At 43.1% G+C, this 27929-nt stretch overlaps 1 protein-coding gene across 1 annotated transcript in view; it reads left to right on the top strand.

Moving 5' to 3' along the window:
* UNC5C (unc-5 netrin receptor C) overlaps positions 1–27929 on the top strand; it is a 269505-nt gene that overhangs the window by 220656 nt on the left and 20920 nt on the right. The window contains exons 7-11 of the mRNA XM_075499275.1: positions 734–898; positions 16265–16321; positions 17799–17990; positions 19254–19598; positions 22457–22544. Of these exons, the coding sequence (XP_075355390.1) occupies positions 734–898; positions 16265–16321; positions 17799–17990; positions 19254–19598; positions 22457–22544 (847 nt within the window). The remainder of the gene's footprint in view (positions 1–733; positions 899–16264; positions 16322–17798; positions 17991–19253; positions 19599–22456; positions 22545–27929) is intronic.

Raw genomic sequence — 27929 nt, 5'->3', positions numbered from 1 at the left:
CTATTGTCCAGTGCTTTCCTACCTCTGCAGTCCCACTCAAATCCATGGCAGTAGGGTTGTTTTCAGCTTGTGAAGCTTGGCCATCCAACTCTGGGTCTTAGTGGTGGGTGAAACTTAAAAGCTGAAATTTCGTCTCAGGTTGCTATTTCAAGTGACGGACTCCTGGCTCAGGCTGTGCCACTGGAACCATTTCATAGTTTGTTCTTCAGCTGTTCAATCTTTCAGCTGTTCAAATCTTTTGAAAATCATTTGCGGGATTTTGAAAGGCGCTAAACACATTCCTGATTCTGTTCATGTGAAATAGATCAGTGCCTCTAGATATTTCTTTTAATAGGAAATATTTAACATTAAATATCTTCCTACCAAAGAAGAATTTCTGGCCAAGTTTAACTTTAAACTCTGTGTTAAAAAAGCCAAAAAAAAAAAAAATCACAAATTCACGACTTCTTGTTCATTTTGATGTATACTTTGAGCATAGATAAACTGCTGACAAGTTTATAAAAAGGGGACGAAAGAGCAGAAATGGGGCCAGAGCAGAGAGAAAGCAGAGGGAGAGTGAACGTGCATTTACAGGCCAGAAATAGGACTTTCAGAAGAGCAGACTGACCATCCTTCTGCCTTGCTGGAAATGGCCAGGAGTTGCAGGCTGGCTTGGGCCGAGACGTGCATCGCTCTTGCTTGATCTCACTTTTATGTACCCCCCCTAACAAGTCATGTCCTTTCCTTGTCTCAGTGGATGGCAAGTGGACATCCTGGAGCAAGTGGTCCACCTGCGGCACGGAGTGCACCCACTGGCGCCGGAGGGAGTGCACGGCCCCAGCACCGAAGAACGGAGGGAAGGACTGCGAGGGGCTGGTGCTGCAGTCCAAGAACTGCACCGACGGGCTCTGCATGCAGGGTAAGTGACGCCGTGACGCCTCCGGGCTCTGAGATGTACGTGGCTGCGGAAGAACCTGCAATAGCTGCAGATCAGCATCAATGACCTAAAGTCACAGAATCATTTGTAGGATGGAGAAATGAGTGAATGCAGTTCTCACCAGTCGGGGCACCCCACTCTTCTTCTCTGAAGATAAATGTAATGGTGTCTGAGGTTTATGAAGTTGAGCAGTGAAGAATTAGAGAGTCTCATAACAGAGCCCTCTCCCCCCTGCCCTCCCCACCGAACAGCCCTTCTCTCTAATACCAGCTCAGCATCTGTCCAGGGAAGCTTGACAGTGACTCTTACGGCAATGGAAATGAAAAGTAGAGGGTTTAGGGCAAAGCCAGCATTTTCAAAAGAGTAAACTTGGCAAAGCAGATCAGCTTGTGGCTTCTTTCTGTCAGGAATGGTGGGTGCATGTGTTTCTACATATAATAGTTTTGCCCTTTTTGAATTTGGGGTGCCCTGTAGTAGAAAGAGGTACCTTGTATCTATGCAGCGCCTATGCAAACTTCATATATAGTTATCAGCATGCTGCAGCCTCATGAAGATCAACTCTAACACTGAAGTCTATTCTGCCTGCACCTATTCAAGCCACGGTCCTGCCTTTCTGACTAATAAGAGTGAGAAGTAAAAAAAAGTAGGCTTTTAGTGTGATTCTGACATACACTGACAAACAATTAGTCTTCTCTGCACTCCATCCCTTCTCAAAAATGAGGTCTTCTCTGTTCTGCTGGTGCATTGAAACTTCCTTTCACATTTCGTTAGCGCAATAACCTGAGCCAAAATCCTCACATACACCTCTATCCTGTTCCTTCATCCTGTCTCTCTGCAGTACTTCTCTGTCGAGCCTCAGGTCTCCGTTGCCCAAAGAGTTGTGGCTGTAACTATCCGGTATCTATGTGTCCAGATCATAAAATGCTTTGACTTCTCTCATGAAAAAGGAGTCAGGAATTTTTCTTCTCTGAGGCAGGTTACTTTTGCCTGAAATAGTCACGATGACAGAAAAGTCACACTACTAGCTAATAAATAGGTCTGCTTCTTGAGTAAGTGCCATATAGGTGGCTACTGTGCTGGCAGCAGTCTCTGAGCTACCCTATGGCACAGCATGGCCATTTGCTCTGAGGTTTCCCAGATTTACAAAAGAGGCTTCTTCAGTGTGGCTCGCACAAACACTTTCATCACTTTAAAAACTATTAATCAATGTCAGCAGCCTATAAAGCTGTAATTCCTCAAAACGTTTGTTTTTATGGGGAAGACAGAAAGGGAAGATTCAGAGCTCCTCTCTCTTTCTTTTCTAAAGGTAGAAAAAAAAATAAAAATCCAGCCACATCTTACTGTGTACACCTTGGTGGCTTTTATAGTGGGAAAGCTAACGTACCCCTAGCTCCAGCAGTGTGAATAAGTCATTATGGTAAATTAGGAAGAAAAGATACATTTCCCCATACAGAAGAGCTCTTCACTATTGGATTATATTTAGACAGGTGTATGTCATCTTTGTGTATGTGCATAAAGAGAGGCATTTAAGCAGAAATCTTGTGGAAAAGTAGATATAATGGTACGGCAGAATAAAAGCCCTGTAGGGATCTCATTTATCTGTTGATGGTATATTGCATTTTATTTGTGAAAGTGGATGCTGAGTATAAAGCAGAGGTCTTCAGCGGGAGAGAGGGTGAGGCTGTTGTGAATCCTATTCTGCTTCATATATATGTATATAAAAAATGGTAATGAAAAATATACAGTCACATATTGACCTGCTTGGCTCCAGGGGCTGTGATCATCCTTCAGTGTTGGAATTTAATGGCAGTGTTTTAATGCTGTCTTTATACTTGCGGGGTTTCATATACCTGTAAAACTTACAGTCCTGCTCCCTGATCCATCACTGCTGAGAAGATTGATTTGCCATACTTGTTGGCAGTGTGCCTGCTGCTCTCTCTCTCTCTCCCTCTCTCTCTCTTTCTTTCTTTCTCCTTCTCAGTTTATACAAAACCAATCTGAATACTTACATTTTTGCCGGTGTGGCTCTAGATTCATAGCAAATCTGCCTGCTGAGCTAAGAAGAAACACAGGATTCCTTTCACCCTAAAACACCATGCTTCTTTCCACGTTATTTGAGGCTTGTGGGGACTGGCTTGGCGCTGACATTTCTCCTAGCCTGGGGACCAGTGGATCCACAGCAGACTTTTCCAACGCCTTCATGCCAGTGGGTCTGTCATGGCACAGGTGGCACCGGGGGAGCCACAGCCACCTTTCCTCTGTGGCCATGGCCCTCTGGGAGATGTGTTGGCCAGCTGCTTACCTGCACCATAGCCAAATCCTGCTCCTAGGTGCCCTGGTGCTTCCTCCTTAGTGTCAGTCTTTAGTGAGAGCTTGAAGGTTGACTTTAGCACCGTGAGTGTAGTTGACAGACTGTAGACAGACCCTCTTACCAGGATTCACTAGGCTGTTGCCTTGACAAAAACCCACTTGTAAATATATATCTCTATATCGCTGTACATAAAAGATATCCTGGAGAATGTTGGATTGAATGAGTCTAATTTACAAGCCCTTTCTCTTCCAGTCTATTATTCACTACAGTAGCATCAGCTGGATAAATCAATAAGCTCTTTCATCAGACTGCCCCTGCTCCAGCAAAGAGCAGCAGTCTGCACCACTATTGATTTCTGTGGGGATAAAAACTGTGGAGCTTTCTCCATCCCTTGTAATTACAGGATTTTACACCCAAAGCTGTAGTTTGTGCTTACCACTAACTGTGGCATTTCTCCTGCAATTCTGCTGTCACATTTATTCAGACTAATGATCTTGCTAGTACACACATACACTCCCTTATCCAGTAGTTAGTATTTTTCTGCTAACATGAAGGGATGAACAGTCATTAAACTAGAGAGCCTGCAGAGAGACAGCAGGCTGAATTGAAGAAGAAAAGCAGCTGTAGTGAAAATTTAGGGCGGTCATTACTATTTTAAGTTTCCAAATACACAATATTGCCTAGCAGGTCCCATTATAACAATTTTGTAATTCCCGTAATAGCATTAATATGATCTTCTGGAACAAAATATGCTGTAGGTGTAAGAAGAATTGGCTGGTTACCACCCACACTAGTTGCATTATTGCCTCCATGGTTGCATTATTTCCCATTTGAAGGATGAGTACTGCGGTAAATACTTCAGTGCAAGGAACAACACTTTTAAAGCCACGCACTGCATCTCACAGGGGATCGCTATAAACCGAAACACTGCAATTAGCCCTCCACTCATCCTGCTTAATGACTTTGGTGGGCGTTCTGTGTGGGGACTAAGAAAGCAAAGCACTCCACTGCTGGCTCAAACTTCAGCACAAGTAGTTCCCTTTACTAGATCACAAATATGTTTAAAGCAAATTCCGAGAGGAAGTGTTTTGCTGGGCCCAGTCTGGAATGACTGCGAGATTACGTGTGTGGTACGGAACAGATGCTAAAAGTCCCTGGCGGGCCAAATGCTGCTTTGCATTCTGTGTAAAATGCTGCTGGTAATCAGGAAGGGGTGGACAACCTATGAAGAGAGTTAGCTGTGTTGCATGGTTATGTTGAAGGCTTATTACATGAGTTGTGATGTGCAGCTGTCATGCTCAGAGCATGTCACCTGTGTCCTTTCTGTTGAGGATCTGAAGTGACAGCGTTCAGATCTGTGTTCTCCCTGTCCTGAGTAAATAAGTACAGAAAGTCCGTAGGCGTGAGGTTGGTGCCTGTGCATGCTGATAAAGCTGTTGGTCTTTTCTGAAATCATGCGTGATGCGCAGGGTTGGCACTAGCACGGTCACAGGGAGACAACCAGTGCCCCTTCTTCAGCTCACTCGCAGCTTTAGTAGACCACTGTGGCTTTTCATAAAAGACTGGCTAAGTTGTGCTTTCAATTTTTTCCAAAACACAGGGCTAGCTATCCTACAGCAACAAGGTAATACCAAAGCACATGTTGTCGCTTGAGGACTGTGGATTATATAGTTACATAAATAGTACTGTTGCTCTGTGTAGTGAAAACTGTTCACTTCATACAGTCTCACAATATGGAATACAAATCCGTCATCGAATAAGGCCAAAAGGAAATTTCCACTTGTGACTCATTGCCAAGTGTTGTCAGATCCAGTGTGACTTTTCCTTTGTTGCTTTGGATTTAAATAAATGAGCATGAAAAGACTGAGATGTACTACTATCACTTAAAGAATGGCGGAAAAGATTCAAAACATCTTCACCCGTCATTACAGACAAGACTCTGGACTAACTCTGGGGTCACTTTGGTTCTCTCCCTGCATGTAGCTTAAGTACTTGGAAATTCAAATAGCGGATACACCACTTGAGAAAAAGGCACCTATACATGGTGAAGATGTTATTATCAGACTAGTAATTCCATTCCTTGTTAAAAAAAGGCTGCCTTCTAGTCAAGAGTGGATTGATGTGAAATGATGATGGCAAACCTGTATTTGCCGAGCGCTTTGAAATCCTCATCTGAAAGGCAGTACGAAGTTCCTAAGGTTCCCTCTTACAACGATAATGCCTAAGCGAGTGAAAAAGATGCAGCTTGTCATGCTTGTGCATGAAATGGTTAACTGCTACCCTTTTCCAGTCTCGTGCCTGTTTATACACAGATCTCGAGTACAAAGCAAGATTAACCTGATACAAACATCTCTTTCTTCACGAAACATATATATTCTGCACATGCCCTGCTTGTTTAATGTAACATGCCAGAACCTCTGATGGAATAAGCATTCATTTCCCTTTTTGGCTTGTTTTGAAAGCAGGCATTCAGGGAAGAATTAGAGGGCAGAGCAGTTTGATGAGGACCTCTGGTCCTCCAGAGCAGATTATCGTGCAAAGAGCAGGGGAATGTTTTCCAGACTCCAGGAGGTAAGCAAAGCTCTCTCAGGGGAGACTGCAACAGAAGCCCGTGTGTGCAGAGGAATGAAATAAAACCTTTTATTAAGAGCATGTGGGTCAAGAGAGAACTTCTAATACGTTCAGCCTGTCAGCATAATGATTTAGCCACCTGGCCTGTTTGACTGAGCCCTTGCAGGGGGAGTTTCATTCATTTGAAGAATGCATCTCATCTGTTCCTAGAGGAAGTTTTCTGTAATGTTGTTATTTGATATGATGCGTTATTCTGTTTTTAACCCAACTGCTATGTAATGATGTAGCAGCCAAGGGAGTTTATGCACACATCTCAGAGTTACGACTCATCTTTACTTTTATTGTAGCGACATGAGAAATCCCCAGCTGAGAAGCATCCACACTCTGGTGGGCCCTCTGCAACTGACAGCTCTTGCCTAGAAAACCTACTGCTTGAAGCAGATAAAAGCGCTGAGAGAAAACAGAAGTGCAGAGCCACAAGCAGAACCCAGGACACTGAAAGCACTGTGTCTTACCCCAGTCAGTTCAGAAGAAGTCACCCCCACATTAATTTTAATGAAAGGCAAGTGCTCTAAGATCTCTAGGCTGGTTTGAAAAATCTCGACTAATTCAAAAATATTATAGCCATGCAGAGAGGAGAAAAACCCCAACCTTGTCTGTCTGTAATTTTCATTCTTCTTAATTCCCTTGGGTTTTTCATTTATTCTTCCCTTATTCCTCTGCACATTAAAAAAAAAGAAGTTACTCAGATGAAAGAAAAATGCAAGCTTATAATAAAGTCTGACACATTAACTTCATTGTGGAAAAAGCACCAACCATACAGTGACAATAATGTTCATATTTTCCTTACCATGTACAAAGGTGGGTATATTTCATGATTTTCGCTTTCCTGACAGGGTATCAGGCAGAGTGAGGTTACATGAGCAGCCCAAGGCTCATCAGGGAGTCAGTGACAGGATCAGGAATAAAACTCAGTGCTCTCTATTTCTAAATCTGTGTTCTACATAAAGGACCAACACAAACATTGGCAGCATCGTTAAATGAAAACTTATGTTGGGGAAGGAAGTTTCTATAGTTTGGGAAATGAACACTGAGCTGATCAACTGATTCTGGAGTCTCGGGGATTTTTGTGGTTACAAGCCAGAAAGCCAAAGAATACAAGTTACCTTACCTGTGAGCTTATAGACCTGCCAAAGATTTCGATACGTGTCACTGAACATCAGCAGTCCTAACAGTTTCGATCCCCTCCCAGCTGTCCCTTCCTTCATCTTGTTTTTTGCCATGTGTCCCCTCTTCAGTGCTGCCCCATGTCCTTATTTCAGCTCTCCCTGTAACCTGTTTGCTCTTGTCCCGCTACAATTGCAAAATAAAGCAAACCCCAGGAAGTCTATTTAACATTCAGTCATTGCAAATGTAGAATTTGCAAATACACGATCTAGCACATTGCAATGCTAGACATGCATTTACTTTTGCTGTCAAACATGCATAACAAACCCGATGTTAAGGTTCTGTGCTTCTAAGATACTAAAGACTGACATAAGATTTAGCTGAAAGGTCAAAGTCCTTAACTGTAAAAGATTGCATAATGTCAAAATTGCCTATTCTAATCCACATCAAATTTTAGCAACGAGTTATCCTACTCTTCCATTTTCCCCCATCCCCATATAGATGACATGCGTGTTTAAACTCAGGCAAGACCTTTCTAACAATGTTAACAAAATGTCAGAATCTAATTTAAAATTAAAACATAGTTGCAATCTTAATTATAGAATATCATAAACTCCTGTTCAAGGACAGAACAGGAGAGACTCCCCATTTAACCTACCTGCTCAGGAAAGATCTGAGATAATACCCAAGTAAATAATCAGTCACAAAACCTCAAGCTCCCTGTTTATTAGCCCACCCCGAACATGCCAATAATTAGTCCTTTAGAAGGAAAATAAATTACTGTGCATTATCTCTGGGATGCCTGATATCATATCTGACCTTCAGCATCATTACTGCAGACATGAAGGTCTTCCTTTGGAATAGCAAATATAGGAAGAAGCTGGGCACATTCTGTCTGAGAGTTTTTTGCAGCTCCAGGGACTTCGCTTGTTGTGGTTTTTTTTAAATTTTTAACCACCGCAAATAAGGTATAAGATATCACATCTTCTTCTTTATGTGCTAGGGTTCCAGGGGAGAGAAACAATTAACAGCAATTACAATTCAAAGATTATTGTTAATATTTCTCCTGTGGTAAATCTGCATTAGAAACATGTTAAGTGAACATGAAGTCTTACTAAACAGAATACAGGGTCTACACTAAGGTTGCTCTTGTACCGTTAAGTCTGCCCTGTTGTAGAAAAGGAAATACTGGAAGTTTGTGCAGTCTGGATGGTGGGACCGGCACGAAGCGATTCAAAACTCCAGGATGTCAAATTAAGTCTCCTAAATTCCTTCTCCTAACGTGAGAATATGTGACTGCTTGTCCATCATAGGGACTAGATGGAAACCTATAGCATTGCAATGCATCTGAGTTAACATTTTGACAGCTCTTGAAAGTCTCTTTTGAAAGTTTCTTTTGAAAGCTTTGAGCCTTTGCACCCTGTATTGATCATCTAGAATTTCCTTTAAAAATAATTAATGAAGAAATTCAGCAAGCTGGTGATAGGCTGTAGGATTGCTGAGAGGTAATGGTGAACTAGGTAAGGCAGAAGGAGGCATAAGATGGCAACAGGACTAGTAATGCTAGGTCACTGCTACAGTCACAGCACTGCAAAGACTGCAGGGGCATGTGCCTTTTTCCCTCTTTGTCTCAAAAATGTCTCTTTGTAATGGCATTCAGAATTTAGAATTGCTAGATGTCTCTTCTGAGGAGTGCAGAGTTTTACAAAATTTAAATTTGGGCTGTCTTTGTATTGAGAATGGCATTTTACAGGAAAAGGGAAAGAAACTGAATTTCTAGAACTTGGAATTTGGAAACGGCAGTATATACTAGTTTTTTACCCATTGAGATCCATTGAACAAAACCAAACCAAATTAAAAAAAAAGTTTCTTAACATGATTTGACTCAGACTTTTCAGGATAATTTCTGAGACTGAGACTGATTATAGAAAATTTCAGCCAAACCCAAAGATTTCAAAGAAGATTCTGAGCCACTGGGTCTAGGGAAAGAAGAAGATAACTGAATTAATGCTGAAAAAAAGACCTCATCAGGGGAATTAAGAACAGAGCAATTGGGTGCATGTTGTTTGGGACTGGTATGGGAAAAATGACCAGCTTGCTGGCTTTGAGTTATTAAATTCTGGAACTCACCTGGCGTGTATGTATCACAGAGAAACAAAGGGTTGTTCCAGTAAACTCCCATGTCGCAATGAATGCACCACATACCTACTTTAAATCGTCTAAGAACTGCTTCCTTCACATTTTAGGCATCTACATGTGAGAATTAGTCTCTGTTCATCTGTCCATCGCAGCTCTGTGGTTCAGAGTCTGTCGCCAGCAAGAGCTTATTCCTACTTCATTGTTGCTACACTGGATAAAACCATCAAAATAGAGGAAGAAAGGCAGCAGTTGAATGAGCGCCCTCTTCTTTTCTTATAGGCAATTTAAGGGCATTGACTTGGGAGCCAAAAGGGGGGAAAGTGCTGTTAAAATATATTATGCTCAACCTGTTGAGTTCATTGCAACAGGATGTTCTTGAGACATGTCCTGTGGCTAGGCTTTCAAAAGGTCCACGTAATTACATGACCTTAGCTCCTTTTGAAACTGCTACAGAGAGGGTAAAGTAAAGAGCATTTATAGATTAGAAGCAAGTGGTGCCAGATTAAAATATGATTCATTAAAGAAACAAGCAGTTATGGCGTGCTTTATGCAATCTTCACTTTATTAAATGAAAGTGCATGTCTCCAACTCTCACTGACCTTGGTACAGTCTCAAAATATGTATCATTAACTGTGACCTCAGCAGCTAATGATGTAAAGCAATTTCTTTGCAGGATAATTGTAAATATTTTTGTAAATAGACCTAAACTGTATAAGCCCTAGTAAATAAGTGCCCAGAAAGATCACCTTCAGCTACTCCACCATCTTACCTAGTTACTTGCTGGGAAGAGAGAAAGTAGCTGGGGAAAATACAGATGGAAAACTGGGTATTTTTCTTTCTCTCTTATGTGAATATTTTATCTTCTGCAAGCAACAGAGTAAAATATTTTCATGATCTGATCAATTCACTCTAAAATTGATGTCCATTAATACAAATTCAGCATGACTAGAAAGCTAGCAAAATCTATTAAGGACCAAAAAGGGGAGCCAGTTACAAAGTTCCCTCTGCATGAAGCCGTGACGTAGTGTTTTATACCACAGGGATAAAAGTTGTCTTTAAAATATGCCAGTTTGCAGGCCAAGGCAGTATATTTCCAGGGCTTTCTAGGTAAAATCCAACACAGGATTTCAGGATGCCTATGGTCGTGATACTGAGTTCCCAGTCTGAACACCATGTGTGTGTATATATGCCCATGAATACACTGAGGGGTAGATTCTTCCCCAGCAGAACGAGTGAGCTTAGAAAAGTTATTTTGGTGACTATTTGGTGACACTCTGTTTCAATTTCAGTCTCAAGGGAGTCAGTGCCATAATCTCTGCACAATTATCTTTCATAGGTCTGAGATTCTCCATTCCCAAATGCTTCATTTTCCCCCAGCTTGGCAGAAGGTTTATCTACTCCTCCCAAGGCAAATTGCAGCGGATGAATTCATGCTGTAAAAAGGGTCAGCCTGTCTATTTGTCAAAGCTAACCCCCTGAAGCAGATGATCCCACGCATGCAGATCCGCTGAAGGCCATTCAGCCACAGAGACCCGCCGTTGAGTCTCTTGTGGCCTCTGGCACAAATGTGTTTCCAGAAGGTCAGAGCAAGGCATGTGGGACCAGAATGCTCAGGCTGGACTTACAGTGTTTGAGGATCATCTGCCTTCACTAACTGCACCAAACTAATTAAATGAGCTTCAAAATCTATTTAATTAAATGGACACAATTCCCCAAATCAGTGCAAGTGCGACTGATGCTGAAATTCAGTTAAACTAAATTGATAAAAAGCCTGCTGAAGTCTTTTCGATATACCAACATTGGACTGGTTTATCTTTTCAGTACAATCTGACATATTCACCCTTCTTCACTTTTCCCAGTGTGGTACATCATTATAAAGGTGCTTAAATTACTCTTCGCATGCTTTAAAGAAAGAGAATAGGCAATGCGTACATAATGCACCTTTATAATGATACATCTGCATTTGTACAAAGGATTTGTGCCAATGTAATTATGTTAGTTAAAAAAAGCCCACCTTTAATACTTAATAGAAACACTTCCACAGGGACAAAAAATATATTTACAAGCCTGAAGTGGAATGTAAAGTAGAACGCATGGAGAAACATCAACTTAATTAAAGGCTTTTTAATGAATGCATTTACCGTGCAATTACACTGGTGCAATTTCTGTGTGTTAACCCAAGCCTCCCACTGATTCTCCAGGTATGACATAGGGTGAGGTACTTGTAAAATGAGGGAAATAAATATCCACTTTTGGTAAGCCTCTGAGAGCCTCAAACAGAAGGGACTATGCAAGTGTAAAGTATGACTATTACTATTTTACTCATCCAGCAGTAAGTTACACAACAAAACATCAAAAGCCGCTTTGAAAATGTACATTTCCCAACAAGCTGTAGGAAGAAACTTAAATTACTTTTCTCAAAGCGAGTAGCTCACTGTGAAACCAGCTGCTCCGAGTATGAGTCAGCAGCCTCAGCAGCCTTCCCAGTGTCAAACCCACCAGAACCTTTCTAAATTCACCCTCGTTAAAAATTTTGATGATCCTGGTAGAAGTCCCTCAGGCACTTGCCAAGCAGCACTGTTGATACAAGGAGAAAAGAAAAAAAAAAAACCACAAGGAAAAGATCCCTTTTCAGTGCAGTTACTTTGAAGAGAGGAGGGAAGTCATTCTTCATTATTTCAGTTACTAATCCCAGCAGGTTTGCATCATTATCTGATGAAAATGTCCTGTCTCATTGTTCGAAGGCATAGTCAGAGGGACCAGTGTGAAAGCCAGCTTTCTAAAGCAATACCTGTGCTCTTGTGCTGGGAGCATGGCAATAACCCTACCTCCTGCCCAGCCACCACCACCAGCGCATGGCTGCAAACCTTCCCCTTGCCGCTGCCACTGGAAGAGCACTTCCGTGACAAAGGAGTGTTTAAAAGTAGTTTTATTCTAAAAAGTCCTGCCCAAATGGCAGAAGGCATCTGTAGTTGCCATGTTGGAGTGATCTCCGACAAATGTGCTTAATTTGCAAGTGCAAATGGAGCTGGCGTTTGACCAGCAGACGGCGGGGTGCTGAAAGTCAACCCAAGGTAAGGTCTCTGCTAGCTTCAGCCAGGGAAGCCTGCCCACATACTGCGAGCAGACAGGGTTGTATGACCACCACAGCATAGCTTGTGTAGTGCCATCACCTCAACAAGGACTTTACATCCAGCACGAGTGGCCACCTATCCACCTACAGCCAGGTTGATCAGCTGTGACTCTTGGCTCTCAGCAAAAAATTGGCATGCCCGTGACTCAAACGCATGGCATCTCACTCGGCAGCCCTTAACCCTTCCACCTTGGCCATGCCTTTCTTCTATGTAAAAAACACATGTTTTTCAGGCTGAAAAATGTGTCCTTGCAGACACTTGTGCAAGCCAGGGTGCTTGGTTCAGTTCGCAGCACACACAGGAAAATAAATTCAAGCTCACTTTATTAAGCGTGTTGGTTTGCGAGGCTAATGGAAGCAGCAGGCAGTATCCTCGCCTCATCCTCCCACCTTAATAGATGTGCCTTTGAATACATACACAAAACATTTCTGTTGAAGAAATTGGTGTCACTCTTATGTAGCTGGAAGGATGCTCTCCGTAGTTATCAGTAAGATAATCTATGCAAACTTGCAAGATGCAAATAAGTATTTGTGACAAACAAGGTCTATGAAGAGGTTGCAATAAGGTAAATTTCTTTTAGAGTATTTGAGGACCACATTTGTTTACTTTGCTGAAAAGACTTGAATTTGGATTTCCATTTTCCCAGGAGGAGAAAATGCTTTCAGAAATATCACAGCTAATCCAGTCCTTTGTGCCCATTGAGTGGCAGTTGCTAGATCACTTCAGATGTGGCAGGAATGACGCACAACCTTTAATACAAAACTTGCCAGCTGAAATGCAACGTAAGGAGAGAGGAATAGCCTTTCCAGCTCTGCGTGGGTGAGCTCGAGCTCTGTGGGTGATGCAGGGCTGGGGGTTGTGTGCTGCCCCATGCTGGGTCCCCTGAGAACATGCAGGGGCACATGAAGTGCAGAGAGACGTCCTCAGCTTTCCCAGTGGATTTGAGTACGAGGCAAAAAGGTGTTCAGAGATGCAGCCAGCTTAAATTCCACCTTGCCCTTGTGCCTTGTATTTCCTGCTGGCTGCCTCTTGGTCTCCAGAGACATCTTGCCAAAGGAAATATGGCACATAAGGCTATAGCTGAAGTTGAGGTCGACTAAATATGGGCCTCAGCATTCACCTAGGGAGTAAGTGAGGAGTAACTAAGGTACTGTAAATTCATGCACAGACTTGCTGAGCACTCACTCAAGCCCTCAGAAGTTGCTCGCCTGACTTTTTGTGGCCAGTTACCTGGAGTAGACTAGTAGAAGTAGGAAACAGTTATTACAAAAGATTGAGTATGCATGTTGAGAGTACACATAGGTGAACTTGCCTCAAAGAACCAAATAAATGAATGTAAGAACATAATATTCCTAAAAGCAATTATAAGACTGGAATCATTGCTGTGAAGTAAAGTTTTAAAAAGATATTACAGACAATGTAGTCTGTCCCACGATGTCTCAGAAAAAAATACTATCATCAAAAAGCGGCCCTTCTTGTTCTGGTGTGGTGGGTTGACCCTGGCTGGACACCAGGTGCCCACCAAAGCCACTCTATCATTCCCGCTCCTCAGCTGGACAGGGGAGAGGAAATATAATGAAAAGCTCCTGGGTCGAGGTAAGGGCAGGGAGAGATCATTCACCAATTACTGTCACAGGCAAAACAGATTCAACTTGGAGAAATTAACTTAATTTATTACAAATCAAATCAGAGTAGGGTAATGAGAAATAAAACCAAATCTTAAAACACCTTCTCCCCACCCCTCCCTTCTTCCCAGGCTCAAATTCATTCCCGATTTCTCTACCCCCTCCTCCCCAGCAGCGCAGGGGTTCGGGGAATGGGGGTTGCGGTCAGTTCATCACACGTTGTTTCTGCCACTCCTTCCTCCTCAGGGGGAGGACTCCTCGCGCTCTTCCCCTGCTCCAGCGTGGGGTCCCTCCCACGGGACACAGTTCTCCACAAACTTCTCCAACATGATCCCTTCCCACGGGCTGCAGTTCTTCACGAACTGCTCCAGCGTGGGTCCCTTCCACGGGTGCAGTCCTTCAGGAACAGACTGCTCCAACGTGGGTCCCCCATAGGGTCACAAGTCCTGCCAGCAAACCTGCTCCAGCATGGGCTCCTTTCTCCATGGAGCCACAGGTCCTGCCAGGAGCCTGCTCCAGCACAGGCTTCCCACAGGGTCACAGCCTCCTTCGGGCATCCACCTGCTCCAGCGTGGGGGTCTTCCATGGGCGGCAGGTGGATATCTGCTCCACCATTAACCTCCATGGGCTGCAGGGGGACAGCCTGCCTCACCATGGTCTTCACCACGGGCTGCAGGGGAATCTCTGCTCCGGTGCCTGGAGCACCTCCTCCTTCTCCTTCTTCACTGGCCTTGGTGTCTGCAGAGCTGTTCCTCTCACATATTCTCTCTCCTCTCTCTGGCTGCAGTTGCTGTTGTGCAGGGGGTTTTTGTTTGTTTGTTCTTTGGGTTTTGTTTGGTTTTCTTTTTCCCCTTCTTAGCTAGGTTATCCCAGAGGCACTACCACCGTCACTGATGGGCTCGGCCTTGGCCAGCAGCAGGTCCCTCTTGGAGCCGGCTGGCATTGGCTCTGTCAGGCACGGGGGAAGGTTCTAGCAGCTTCTCACAGAAGCCACCCCTGTAGCCCCCCCACTACCAAAACTTTGCCACGCAAACCTAATACATCTGGTGTTTCAGTTAAGGTAGCATTTACGCGATAGTTAATGTCTGGAAACTTCAGGGGGAGGTATGTCTATACCTGCGATTGGGATAGACTGTATCTTCATTAGCAAGCAGTGCAGCCAAGCAGGAAGAGCTATGTAAAGCACAACAGATGCCAAGCACCCAAACTCAGAATTTCTGGGAGCTAGGGATTATTACTCCAGTCTGCCTGTAATGTGGTCCTGTGCATTAGGAACGTGCCAGGAGTGCATTTTCCCGTTTCATTTCCCCTGCAGGGAGTCCCCAGCTGTGCGAGCTCCTCGCAGTGCGATCCAAGGAGAGGGGGTGACATTCCCTTCAAAAGCACTGAAGGGAAGGTGATGGAGGAGAGGTGCCTTCTGTCTCGCACTGACTCTAATCCCGTCCCTGACAGCGACTCCCTCCCTTACTTTGGATTTGTCATTTACCTTTCCAGCCGGATGGGACTTGGAGCATCTGACTCGTTTCCCGTATGGATGGAAAGCAGCTGGGAGGTGCTTAGTGAGTTCACAGGACTCGTGTGCCAACTAAGCAGCTCCAGCGTGCCGTGCTGTAGGAGATGCAGAAAGAAAAGACAAAGGAAGCGATCTCCCTTATTTACCCGTTCCGAAATACAGCTGTAAATTGTGTTATGATTTTGTCAATATATGGTGCTTGCAAAGATTTCAAATAAATAATGTTATGACCCTAGGGTCTTATTGATTTTGCAATAATTTCGAAGAGAAGCCACTCAGTTTCCCGTTTGCTGACAAATTCTTTGCTCCCTGAGGAATTCCTATTGAACATGTATTAAAGACAGGATAAAATAATTCCCGGGAAATACAGACAGAGGGCTTTGTGCATAGACTCTGCTCAGCGAATGGGTATTTAACCTCTGACCAGTGACGACAGGTCTCCTTTAGCTCTATTAGATCAACAGCAAGCTACTATAATTAAATAAAAAAACTGTTTAGAGCCTCACCGAACATGTCCTGGGAATTAAAGCATATGGCAGGGATCGGGAAAAAAGACTTTCCATATGCTAATGACCCTTGATGTCTGAAATAAATTAGATCCATTAGAGTTTATGCTCAATAAAAGAAAGACTTTAAGCACTCCAAAGTTAGTGACTCGAGACCGATTTTGGCTTAGAAATTCAATCTGCCTGCTTATTAATTCTTAGTAAGGCTCTGGAGGAGACAGGGGATGTAAAATCATAATTCTGTGCTGTATCAGAATTTTAAAGTGCCATCAGTTTCTTTTCCTTCTTCTTTTTAATTAAACCATTTTTCATGCTTCCCTTTTTTGTTTTCCTCATTAATTTGATTTTGTTCCCATTTTTGTTTAATTTCTTTCTTTTTAAGGTTTCATTTATCCTATTTCAACTGAACAGAGAACCCAGAATGAATATGGATTTTCTTGTAAGTTTAATGTTTGATTTTACATTCCTGGATGCTAATTTGATCCTGTTCCTTGGGTCAAGCTTTAGTGTTATGCCAGCTCTGTGTGACTAGGCAAAGAGGGACCTATTCGGCAGAGTAAGTGGCATGCTGCTTGCTTGACAGCAGTCGCAGTGTTTCGCTGTCTGTGGGTTGACACAGAATGATAACGGCCCTTATGCGCAAGGAAAATGGGGGAAGATGCTGCCTCAGAGGCAGAAACTGGAGAGAATGAACCCTCTTCTCATTAAAATTTCCTTAGCAAAGGAAGAAATGTGGTGGAGGGGTAACTTTTCTTTGAGCTGGAACTCGGAGATCTGCTTCCTGAACTGCTGAGGAAAAAAATGTGATGTTTCGAGGCTGGTACCTTGAAGGTCTGGTAGCTAGGAGCTTACAGAGATTGATCAGTCCCTTTCAACATCTGCCAGCTCTCACCTCTGTGCTGGAGGGCAGCCTGGCTTAAATGGCTAGAAGGCAGGGAGCAAAAACATAAAATAAAAATTATTTCATGTTTCAAACTAACAAAAATGGGGTACTAAAAAGTCTGATTTGTTTTTGCAGTTTCTTTTTTCATTACACTAGCTCTAAAACTGGGATTCTTCACTGTATCGAAACACATCAAATTTTGGTCATATATTCAGACCTTTTGGAAAAAAATGTCTAGTGGATAATGATGCTAGAGATTAGCCTGGAATTAGTGCCGAAGATACGGTATAAGCAGCTAGTAGAAATATCATAGCCATTTTCGCACAAGACAGCTCTAATAAATCTGGGTTCCTTTTTGTAAATTACCACATTATTTCTTGCACTTGCTTCAGCTTTTATCCAAATACGGATGTGTTAATGCCAGTGATGAGAATTCAGTGTTTGATTCTCTGCTTTACTAGATTTTTTTTTTTAAAAGGGAAATGGATGGAAAGAAAAATGGCTTGACACGTTATAGTTCAAAAAAAGCAAACTCAAAGATACATCCTGGTATTCCAGGTATTCCATAGAAAATTGACCTTTTGGTTTTTTTGACTTTTTTTTTTTTTATTAAAAAATAAGGCTTCTGAAGTTTAAAAACCCACAAGTTTTTTTTTTTTTGTTATCAGATGAACCACTAAATCCCAATATTATGACACTATGTCACTAAGACATACTACTTTATTTCGTAGAGTAAATTTGCTTCATGCGACTAAGTCTATAACGTGTGTTATGCTTACTACTTCACAGCCTGGGTACTAGATAGATGAACAAGTAGATAGGGAAAGAGTTAGAACACAAGTTAGAGAGAAATCAAAGATAATTTTCCATCGAAAGGGCATAGACCTGTTATACAGCTTTGGAAATGGGTTTTAAATTAACCTATAAAAAAGGTAGTAAATATCTGCGGGAAACGAGAATAATAGAATGCATTTTCTTGAAAGTCCCTGTAAGGAGCACATTTCTTCAAGGTTCCTGGCCTCTCTCCCTCTAGCTGCTCCTGACTCAGATGATGTTGCTCTCTACGTCGGGATCGTCATAGCCGTGATCGTGTGCCTGGCTATTTCTGTGGTTGTGGCCCTGTTTGTCTATCGCAAGAACCACCGTGACTTTGAGTCAGATATTATCGACTCCTCGGCGCTAAATGGGGGATTTCAGCCTGTTAACATCAAGGCTGCAAGGCAAGGTTAGTTGTCATTTCACTCCATGTTGACCAATTCAGGGAGATGCTATAAGGTTATGGTCTCTTGGGCTGCATGAATGATATTCGCTGGATGCTTGTTGGCACTTCATAAAAGGGAGAAAGATTATATCCATTTGTTTCTGATGGTCAAGTGCTCAAAACCCACGTCGGCATTTTTCAGATGTGCTCAAGAGCATAAAGCAGAGGAATTTAACTTCTGAAGAGAGAGCATGAGTGCAAGAGTGAAACACAGAGACATTTATGGAAATACAGGTCCAGCTCAAATTTAAATCAAAGACAAAGCTATGACAGAAACAACGGAGGCAGGATTCATCACAGGAGTGATATTACAGTACAGTAATTCTATCACATCTTCCTCCCCTTTGTTTCACTAATAGCCTTTTTTACTGTGCCCTGTCTCCACAGGCATAAATAGTCATTTAAGAAGTACTGTACTTTCAATAGACAATGTAGAAGAAGAAGTTGCGGTAGAACATCATTTAATAATGAGCATTTTTATCACTGGTGCATAACAGCTTGATTATTTCCAGACTTCATTGGCCAGAAAAAAACACTCTAAAGTTGGTGCTGGCTTTTTCAAGACCCATATCTGGGCTGTACAGTTCCTCTTTTTCTCCCCAAAAGAATAAATCAAAGTAAGAGTTAAGATGACAAGAGAGTTGTCAGGTGGAAGATTGGCAGAACTGTCATTTTCTTTGCTGGGGATACTTTTAAAACAAATCTCCAAAAAGTGTGATGCAGGTACTAATCCCCCACTGCGGGGAGTCGTGGGCATGATGACTTCATAGGTTTGTTCTGTCCTTTATTTCAGGAACACTGTCATTAGGCCAATTAGATAAATTGGTTAATGATTCTCACTTAGCATTTAGGGAGGGAGTTTTAGTTAATAAAACTAGATCTACTGAGTATGGAAAACATCTTGCTCTGAAGCTAAGCATGTCATACTGGAAATCTGAGTGCAGCCTGGAAGAATAATCCCAATGAAAAGTCCTTAGAGCAGAAACGTGCTCTAATTTTGTATGACAATTAGATTCCATAGTGGCTGGGGCAATACAAGCCCTGGGAGTTTGCTGGAGAGATGCATGGAAAAGGAGACCAAGGTCGTTCTGCAAGGACTTTGCGTATTTTAACCTTTGGTATGAAATGCAAAATGCAAAATGCAGAATGCAAACCCGAATCATTACCCAGAAGAAAGCCATCAGAATAGAAAAGTAATACGGTTCTTCCATCTTATCTCCAATGCAGACCTCCTGGCGGTACCACCAGACCTCACTTCTGCTGCAGCCATGTACAGAGGTCCTGTTTACGCCTTGCATGATGTCTCTGATAAAATCCCAATGACCAATTCTCCGATCCTGGACCCGCTGCCCAACCTGAAAATCAAGGTTTATAACACTTCTGGTGCAGTCACTCCCCAGGATGACCTCTCTGACTTCTCCTCCAAGCTGTCCCCACAGATTACACAGTCTCTGCTGGAGAATGAGACCCTGAATATGAAAAACCAGAGCCTTGCTCGGCAAACAGACCCATCGTGCACTGCATTTGGGACCTTCAACTCTTTAGGAGGTCACCTAGTAATTCCTAATTCAGGTAAGTGCTAGCCATGTTGGCTTAAAGGCTCAGTTGTTTTGTGTTTTTAGTTGGAGTTAGCTTGCTTTTATGCAGGAAAAAGCAGGGTCATTCCTGGGACTCTGCCTTTTCTTTGTTTGGAACAAACACATGTTTTTTTCCCCCATTCAGGTCTACCAAGGTACTTCAAGTATTCTTTTCTCAAAGTCCTGGCCACCTTTTTAACAGAATATTGCAGAGCTCTTAGCCACTTTCTGAGACATGTGAGGCTTCAGAGCTTCCCTGTGCGAAGTGAGATTCAGCATCCTTGACCTTTTCCTTTCATGCAGCTCTAGAAAAAGGACTCCAAGCCAGAAAGACTCAATCTTGTCATCACACATAAAAAGGACAAATTAATTAAAAAACAAATTGGTTGTTCCACTTCCAATTCATTGCAGACTGTGTGGTAGTGAAGTAGGACAGCAGAATACTAATTTTTGGAAGGCTTTTTACTGCACACATTACATACCCAAGGAAAATAAGGCCAAAGAGTGTCTTTTCTATATTTCTCTCCTTGTTATACATATTGTTGACTTGTTTTACAACTAGGAAAGAGGGGGACTGAGCAGCAAATGCCTTTTGATGTAATTGCAATGTGCTGCTCAGGCTTTCTCATATGGTACGAGGCCAGGCTGCTGGGGCCCCTTCAAGCCACCCAGGCACCGGGAGGCAGTTTCAGAGCATCCAAGGAGCGCCTGGGCACCCCTGGGAGAGCTCAGCTCTTGCAGCCAGATTTTTTAGGAGAGCCATACTGCTGTTTGGTTCCTAAATGAAGTGTTGACATTGAAAGGAAGTTTAGAGCCTAGATGTTCCCGTGGGTTTGGCATACTGGTGAAGAGCAACATTAACATCTGAAGTGGGGTCGAATCAAATGCATAAAACACTGGATGTGGGGGATATGCAGGCTATACGGTGGTCAGGAGTCCCCCTGCCCAGTTTCTCTGGAGCTCTGAGTCCAGGTAGGACCACAGTATGTGTGAGACCACAACTCCCTGCTGGGATAGCTCAAGGTCTGACAGCTATTCTGCCTTCCTCCTTTACATCTGGCGGTCAGCTCTTGGCCATTTTACAGCACAGTGACCTGACTGAGGAGGAAATGCCTGCCCTTGTCTCTTGCTCCTTTGCTGGATCTTTTCTTGTTTGTTGATGTTATGGAGAAAGCAAAATGCCTAGGTGGCCTGGGACCGAGGTGGTTTGGTCCTTCCAGCATGCAGCCCCACACTGCCCAGGAAGCAGCCAAAAGTGGTCGGTGAGCAGTAGCCCTCCTCTCTGAGCTACCATGGAACAGGGGGCAAAACTAGCTATTAAATTTAAGAACATGAGTGAAAGCTGAACTGCTTAAAGAAATCTGATGCTGACTGCTGAGCAATGTTGAAAATCCATGCTATACAATCCTGGATTTCACATTTCTCTAAGTAGCAGCTGAAGGTAGATATTAATACTCAGGTTTCTTACGCCATGGTGGTGCACGTTGTCAGCAAAGTCTATTAGTCACATTTAAGTCACAGATATTAATATCAATTTGTAAAGAAAAAAATGGTTATTTATTGCTGTAATCCCTTCAAAATGATTAAAATAAGTTTTGTAAAATGTATCAATCTATCTACCGCTACCGTGTATGCCTCCATGCTGCTTCTAGATGTATGTATATCCTCCTAGTGATATGATCAAAGCCCTTCATTTACTCTACGCCTGCCCTGTTACAGCTGATTACATACATGCACAGGTGAGGTTGTAACAGGCCTGTAAAGAAACAAATGTCAGAAGGCATTCATGGGAAACGCTTTCCTAGCTAATCCCTCCCCCTGAAAGCCAGGTATGGGACTGAGCCCCTGTACACCGACACATGGGAGGGCACCAGCGTTACCAAACCATGTATGCTAAAGAGGAGAGACAGGGCCATGTAAAGTTTCTATAAAGCCTCTCTTGTGCATATGTATGTATGTAAATAACCTGCCTGTAGGTTTGTTTTCAGCTATGAGGTAATAACTGTATTAAAAGCCTTGCCACTGGTTCCCAGCTAATCCACATCTGCAACGACAGCTGGCGGAGACGTGTCCAGCAGAGTGAAATAGCTGGCTCGTGTGCCATGTTTGTCGTGTAACAACAGGACCCTCTGCTTCTGGGGAGTTACTTGCTACATTTCTGCAATTGCAGTAATGTAAGAACGGTGTTTTGTAATCAAGTGTGCAGCTAATCATCACTGAAAAGGGCACAGAGCATGTTGGCCCACATTTTTTTCAAGGTTGGATACCTGAATTTTGAGCCACTCTACAGGACTAGGCACATTCAAAATACCAAGAAGCCCAATTTTGTCTCCCTGGTAGTCTAATTAGAAGCTGAGTGTATTAAAGGACAGGATGCCAGTCACAGAAGCCATCTTTCAGAAAACAACTTGTTCTTGTTGCTTCCTGGGACAGTGCTGCACTGCCTTTCTTTCCTGATTTTAATTAAGTAAGAATTGCCTAGGGAGAGATGTCCCATTACAGCTGTTGGAAGTTTTAGTCCGAGTTGTTCATTTTTCCATAATTTTACAAGGTAAGCAGCAGTGTAACCATCTGTCTGCTCTTTAAATAAAATAGAAGGGAAGAAAATCCTCTTCTCCACTCCCCTATTTCAGTGCCAACACACAAGAGGAATAAGAACAGACCAGCTGACCGCCAGAGATGCCCGGGTTGCAGTAAATACTTTTTGTCTTGAGTTGCTGAGGTCATTTAGACTCTGGTGGCGAGGTTGGGTGAAAATCTGGCATCACAGGCTTCATCTTCTGCCTCTCCTGTCATAGGCTCACTTGCCTCTTTTTTCTCAATTTTACCTTTTGTGTCTCTTCTGTTCTGCAGGAGTAAGCTTGCTGATCCCAGCGGGGGCTGTTCCACAAGGGAGAGTCTATGAAATGTATGTGACAGTTCACAGGAAGGAGAACATGAGGTAAGAGACTGCCTTTATTTGCTTGTGCATTAACAGATGGGAAAAATGTGGTAACTAAAGACCTGTGGTAATATGCTTATGCAAAGTCAACTGCATTGAAGCTATTTGCTGACTTGGAGCTAAATGCAAGCAAAGCCAAGGATAAACTTTGCCACAAAACAAGCTCGGACTTTTGCTTTTCTGACTGAGTTGCAATCTGCAGCAAGCCCTCAAGCTGAGGGGATGCTGAATCACAGCCAGAAGCAAGGAAAATGTGCCAGCGTGAGTTTGGTGCGGCAGAGAAGGTGTGAGGTAATCTCTTAATAAAGACCCGTGCTGCAAGGAGAAGGGAGCGGAGGAGCAAGGTGACAAATCGGCTCACCAGAGGGACAGGTGCCTGACCACCTGGCTTGGAAAATCTCCTCTCCTATTATAATGAAAGTGAATTTTTATTTTACCCTTCATGGGCTTGGCTAGTCAGTCCATGCAGTGAAGAGGATGGAGCCAAAGCTTTTGCTGTCCTTCACCCCTCCTTGCTCTGAGGTAGAAGTAAGCAAGCAGTTGTCCTGCTTAGCCCCAGGCATGCCGAGGGCCACCCAGAGCCAATGTTGGGATGACCCCTGTCATTCTCACCTCTTATCTGCATGTGTGGCCAATTCATGTTCTCGATCTTAATGTCTACTGAGTGATCGGGCAGTCTTGGCATAAAAAAAGAGTTTCTGAAAACGCCAAGGTACCGTTTGAAGCAGTTTAGGAAAACCTAATGAAGAGAAAGGTGAGATCTTAGTCTGCAGAATGGGCTCATGTGCACAAAAGCTGAATGGCAGATGCGAATCTAAGCAATCATTACACGGTACTTTGCCGCTTTCCCCTCCTCATAGCTAGATACATTTTTTGGCTCAGCCCCTTAATGGCTTTTATTATGTGCTAAGCCACAGCTGTTTATACACTGCGTGATATTGAACACCAGTCTTTAGCTTGGTAGTCTTTCACCCATGCTAAAGTAATCTGCTTAAAGAAAAAATAAGTAACCCTCCACCCACCCTTTTGCATACATTATTCATTACCTGCTCTTTGAAAATAGCTAATTGCAGCTACAGAAAAAGTGTTTCTGTTCATATCTAGTATTGATTGTATTCCTATTACTTTTGTCTATGTTTTAAAGACGCTTATAAACAGCATTGAAAAAGGACTCTTTCCTGCAGAAGGAAAAAGAAATTAAAATCAGAGGGCATCCCCTGTTATTCAGGTTGCCTCCAAATCTCCCTCTTAAAAATATCTAATTCTTCCCAAAAAAGTTTATCTCATTCCTAGAAGGAGCTATATATATGCAATTAGTTTCTTTCCAGCCAGTTATGGAGGGAATCCCTGCCTCCTTATTTCATGCGGCTGTGGACAACCAATGTCACATGCTAGTCTGATTCATTTTCTTCGAGGGTCATAAGGCCTCCTCTGCGTGCTTTGTGATAGCTGTTACTCAGCAGGGGTTAGAAGGATAGGTTAACCTGTATTGGGAAAAGCATGCTTGGAGCTGTGCTCTGCCAAACTGAGCAAGTGTGCTGAAGTACACCTGCAGAAGTGAACGGAAAGGTGTGAATCTTCACTTGCAATGAAGACTTTCAGAAGTGATTTCTTTCCCTAGGAGAGGAGAGTAGGGAGCGGGCTGCCTTGGCCATCGGGGCCGCAGGGCTCATCCCGTTGCAGTGGTAATCACTTCCTGGGCACACAGACCCCAGCTGCTTATTTGATTTATGGCTTTTCAGCCCCCCTTCAGGCTCTCCATGCCAGGCTTTCCATACTCATGGAAACGAACCACTTCTAGGACATTTAAAATGGAGCTCGTCGGGTGTTGTCTAGGTCACGCAGAACTGAATAGTCACCAAAAAGGGCTCAAACACTGCAGGACTGTAACGTCCTCCCCTGTTACCTGCTCCCTTTCCCCAGGTGCCCAGGAGCAGAAAGGGGTGGGTGGCACCCAGCACCCGGCTGTAACGGTCTCCTGCTGCAGGACTGTGTTACCAGACACTTCACTTTCTGTAGCAGAGCTGCAGCTCGGTCAAAGCCTCTTTTTCTGACTGCATGGGCCACAGATGTTGCTTCATATAATTGGAGTCATGTGGGTACCACAAGTTGGTGTGAAGCATAGTTATTTTTTAAAACGGCTGCTGCACTCTTACAGCATTCCAGCAGAGAGTGATAGTCCACAGTAAGGACTAGCTGCAGACATTCGCTTTTGTGGCCAAGCAGTAACTGGAGTGTGTTCCATAAACCCTGTGAGACCCTGTATTTATTTCCGCGTGCACTGTGTAAATGCGTATGGGTTGAAAAGTCCTGTCGTGTGTTGATGTAGTTTGGAAGGGGACATATAGGAAACTATAAAATGGGTGTTATAATCAGAAATGAAGGCAGGCTCTTTTTCTTGATATACAACCACCACTGAGGCGAGAATGTGGTCCCTGTAGCCTACCCTAAATAGAACCAGTGCAGCAACAGGGGCGCGTACCATCACAGCTCACATATCTCCAGCAACTTAAGATTTAGCTCACACCATTTGTAGAAATATGAAGCGACTTCTGAACAGTCAAGCTGAAACAGGAAATCTGTTATCCCTCAGAGTCCTGCAAATTCCCCTTGTCTTTTCCTTCCTTTGTTTTCCTAATAATACATTTCCCCAGTTCATCTCTGAAACCTGTACTACAGACATTTGAGAGACTTCATAACCCAGTAATATCACTCTTTGTATTGCCTTGCAGATTGGTTAGGAGAGCTTTCCAAGACACTCTCTTTATTCCATTTCATATCCATCAAAGCATGTGAGAGCAGGAGGGTCACCCGAAAAGCATTATCCTTCTGCGGTGAATTAGGGTTCTGATGGCTTGCAATAAATGCCACTTGGAGGCAGTTGTTTTCTCTAAGTGTGTTAGCGTGCTTGTGGCACAGTGGGTTTTCTCTTTTCCTAGACTGATACTCCAGCAGGCTGTTTTTCCTGCACCTGCACTGCAAGCTTATCCTCATTCTGCCTGTTATTCGGAGCAGGATGGATGGCAAGCAGCTACTGGGCTCTGATCCCTGGCTGGTGTGAGAGATTCATGTTGACCTCGTGGAAAGGTCCATGTGCTTTATGAAGTAGCTACAGTGGGGAAAAGGATAGCTATGTGTGTCTAGATATGTGTTTGTGTGTTTGTAGACATACATGCATGTGTGTTTGTATAGCTATACACCTGAAAAACTGACAAGCCTATGAGAATATTTTACAACTATGTGCAGGTTTCTGTCTTGAAGCTCATTGGCTTTTTCAGTGGTGATCAGATGCTCTCTCCCTTAGTCTGGGGAAGTATCACTGACTGAGATTTGCAAGGAGGGTTGCCTTCTTGAGCTGTGGTTTCACCTATAAAATAAACACGTTGTTGTGACCAGTACCTGGCAAGAGCCTGTTCCCATGAGCATCTGTGAGAGCCTCAGTATTACACGATTAAGGATTAAATAGCATGAGTATAAACCTCCAACCTTGAGGATTTTCTTGACTGCCTCGGGTTAAAAAACAAATTTAGCTGTGAGCTAAATTAGTGGAGCTGTGTGCTTCCTTTGGAAACATCTGGCACTGGTCAGTGCTAGACGGGGTCTGGGCCTTGATGGACCACTGGTTTGATCTTGTATGGCAGTTCCCGTGTTCCTGTGTGAACCCCTGCCGAGCTTGCACAGCTGTAGGTGGAGCTACTCTTGCATACTCTAATCAGAGGCAAGAACTGCACTAAATATGGCACCGTGAAGGACACTCCTGTATAATCCATCACACAGGAGATGATGCAAATGAGAGTGGATGTCACCGTGCCCACGAAATGTGACAACCCTAAAGAATGGAGAAAGCAGTGCTCCTGAAGATCTTGATGGAAGACATGCATAAATTGTGCGACTTCCAAATTAGCTACCTTAAAAGAGAGAATAGTCGTGTGAGCCATGGTAGGATTTGGATCAGTGGCTTCACAATGTATGTATAGACTTTATATTAAAGTCACGCAGCTGATCAATGAGTTTGATCCAAGGAGCAATGTTGCCTTTTTCACCAGTAAAGTCTAAGCTTAGTGATGTGAAATAAAAGAAATTGAAGTCTTCCACATCTCATTTCCCCACCTTCCTTCTGTATTTCAGTTGCATAAACAAAATTACTTTGCAACTCCAGAAGACAATTTCATGAAGTGCCAGTCATTATAATTGAAAAATTCAAAATAGAAAAGACCAGAGCATGAGTAAAAGGGGAGGAAAACTTTTCAGATAATTTTCCTTCTAAAGATAGACTAGCAGAAGAACCAGGGTCAGTCAAGAATATTAGGTTTGAAACTTAAGAAGGAACACATACTAAAAATAAAGGCCCAGCAATGAAAGGAGAAATAAAATGTCTTCCCTCTGACTTTTGGCTAAGCTGTGTAGAAGGGTTGCCATCTGTTGCTATGAGTTAGCCATTCCTCTCTCCCTGCTCTGTCCTGTGCTTCCTGAGCTGCTGTGATTGCCTGTAACATCTACGCACGGTGCCAGGGAGCGCAATGTAGGCCCACTGAGGAGCAGAGATTTCTCTAGTTGTGCTCACATCTGCTGTCTGACAGCTACCTTAATGAATATGGTCTGGCTTATTACAGGGAGACGTTTTCGAATGAGTAATCCCATTAAAAACACAAATTTGATTGTGAAGGGACCAGATATAGTGAATAAAAGTTTATTTGCTTTTAAATAAAAGGTGACTGTTCTTGATAAGTGGTGCGGGATGGGACGACATCTAAAAATATCTGAAGACCTTTCAGTTACTGTTAGTGCCTTTTAATAGCAATGCTAAAAAGGGAATTGAATTTCAGTCTCAGTCAGATCTTTGTAAAACAAAACCATCTCTCTTGCCTGCACTGGAGTGACTTCGGAGTCGTACTAGCACAGCTGAATGCCCAGTCCCATCTAGTAAGTCATCCCAAGACTGCTGCCAGCCTAAAGTGAAGCACATGTGGATGGGGTTTTTTGGGGTTTGGGGTTCTTTTTTGGATAAGAGCCTAAAAGTAGGTTCTGGCCCACAGTTTTGAAGATGTCTGCTCAAAGATCTTTCTGCTTTAGAAGAGATAATTCCCTTGCTCTGTATGCTCGCCTGTGCCTGTGTTTGTGCTGGATATCCTGCGATCTATAACACAGAAATCGCAATACTCGATTACAACAGGCACTCGTCTAGGCCAGGATCCTGGCTTTGCTGGTCCTGCATCACCTGCTCTAGGAGAAGGTAGAAAATTGCTCGTAATAAATGACTACACAATAACTGTCTTCAGGGGAATTTGTTGTTTACTAATCCCATCAATTAGTGTTGGGTTTATGCCTTGAAGCAGAAAGATTAATATCTCCTGTATAATATATCTTATCTACTGCATCTGTTTC

The sequence above is a fragment of the Mycteria americana genome, chromosome 4 (assembly GCF_035582795.1).
Source record: "Mycteria americana isolate JAX WOST 10 ecotype Jacksonville Zoo and Gardens chromosome 4, USCA_MyAme_1.0, whole genome shotgun sequence".
Taxonomy (NCBI): Eukaryota; Metazoa; Chordata; class Aves; order Ciconiiformes; family Ciconiidae; genus Mycteria; species Mycteria americana.
The sequence above is the reverse complement of the archived record's forward strand: the minus strand, read 5'-3'. Positions and strand labels throughout refer to the sequence as shown.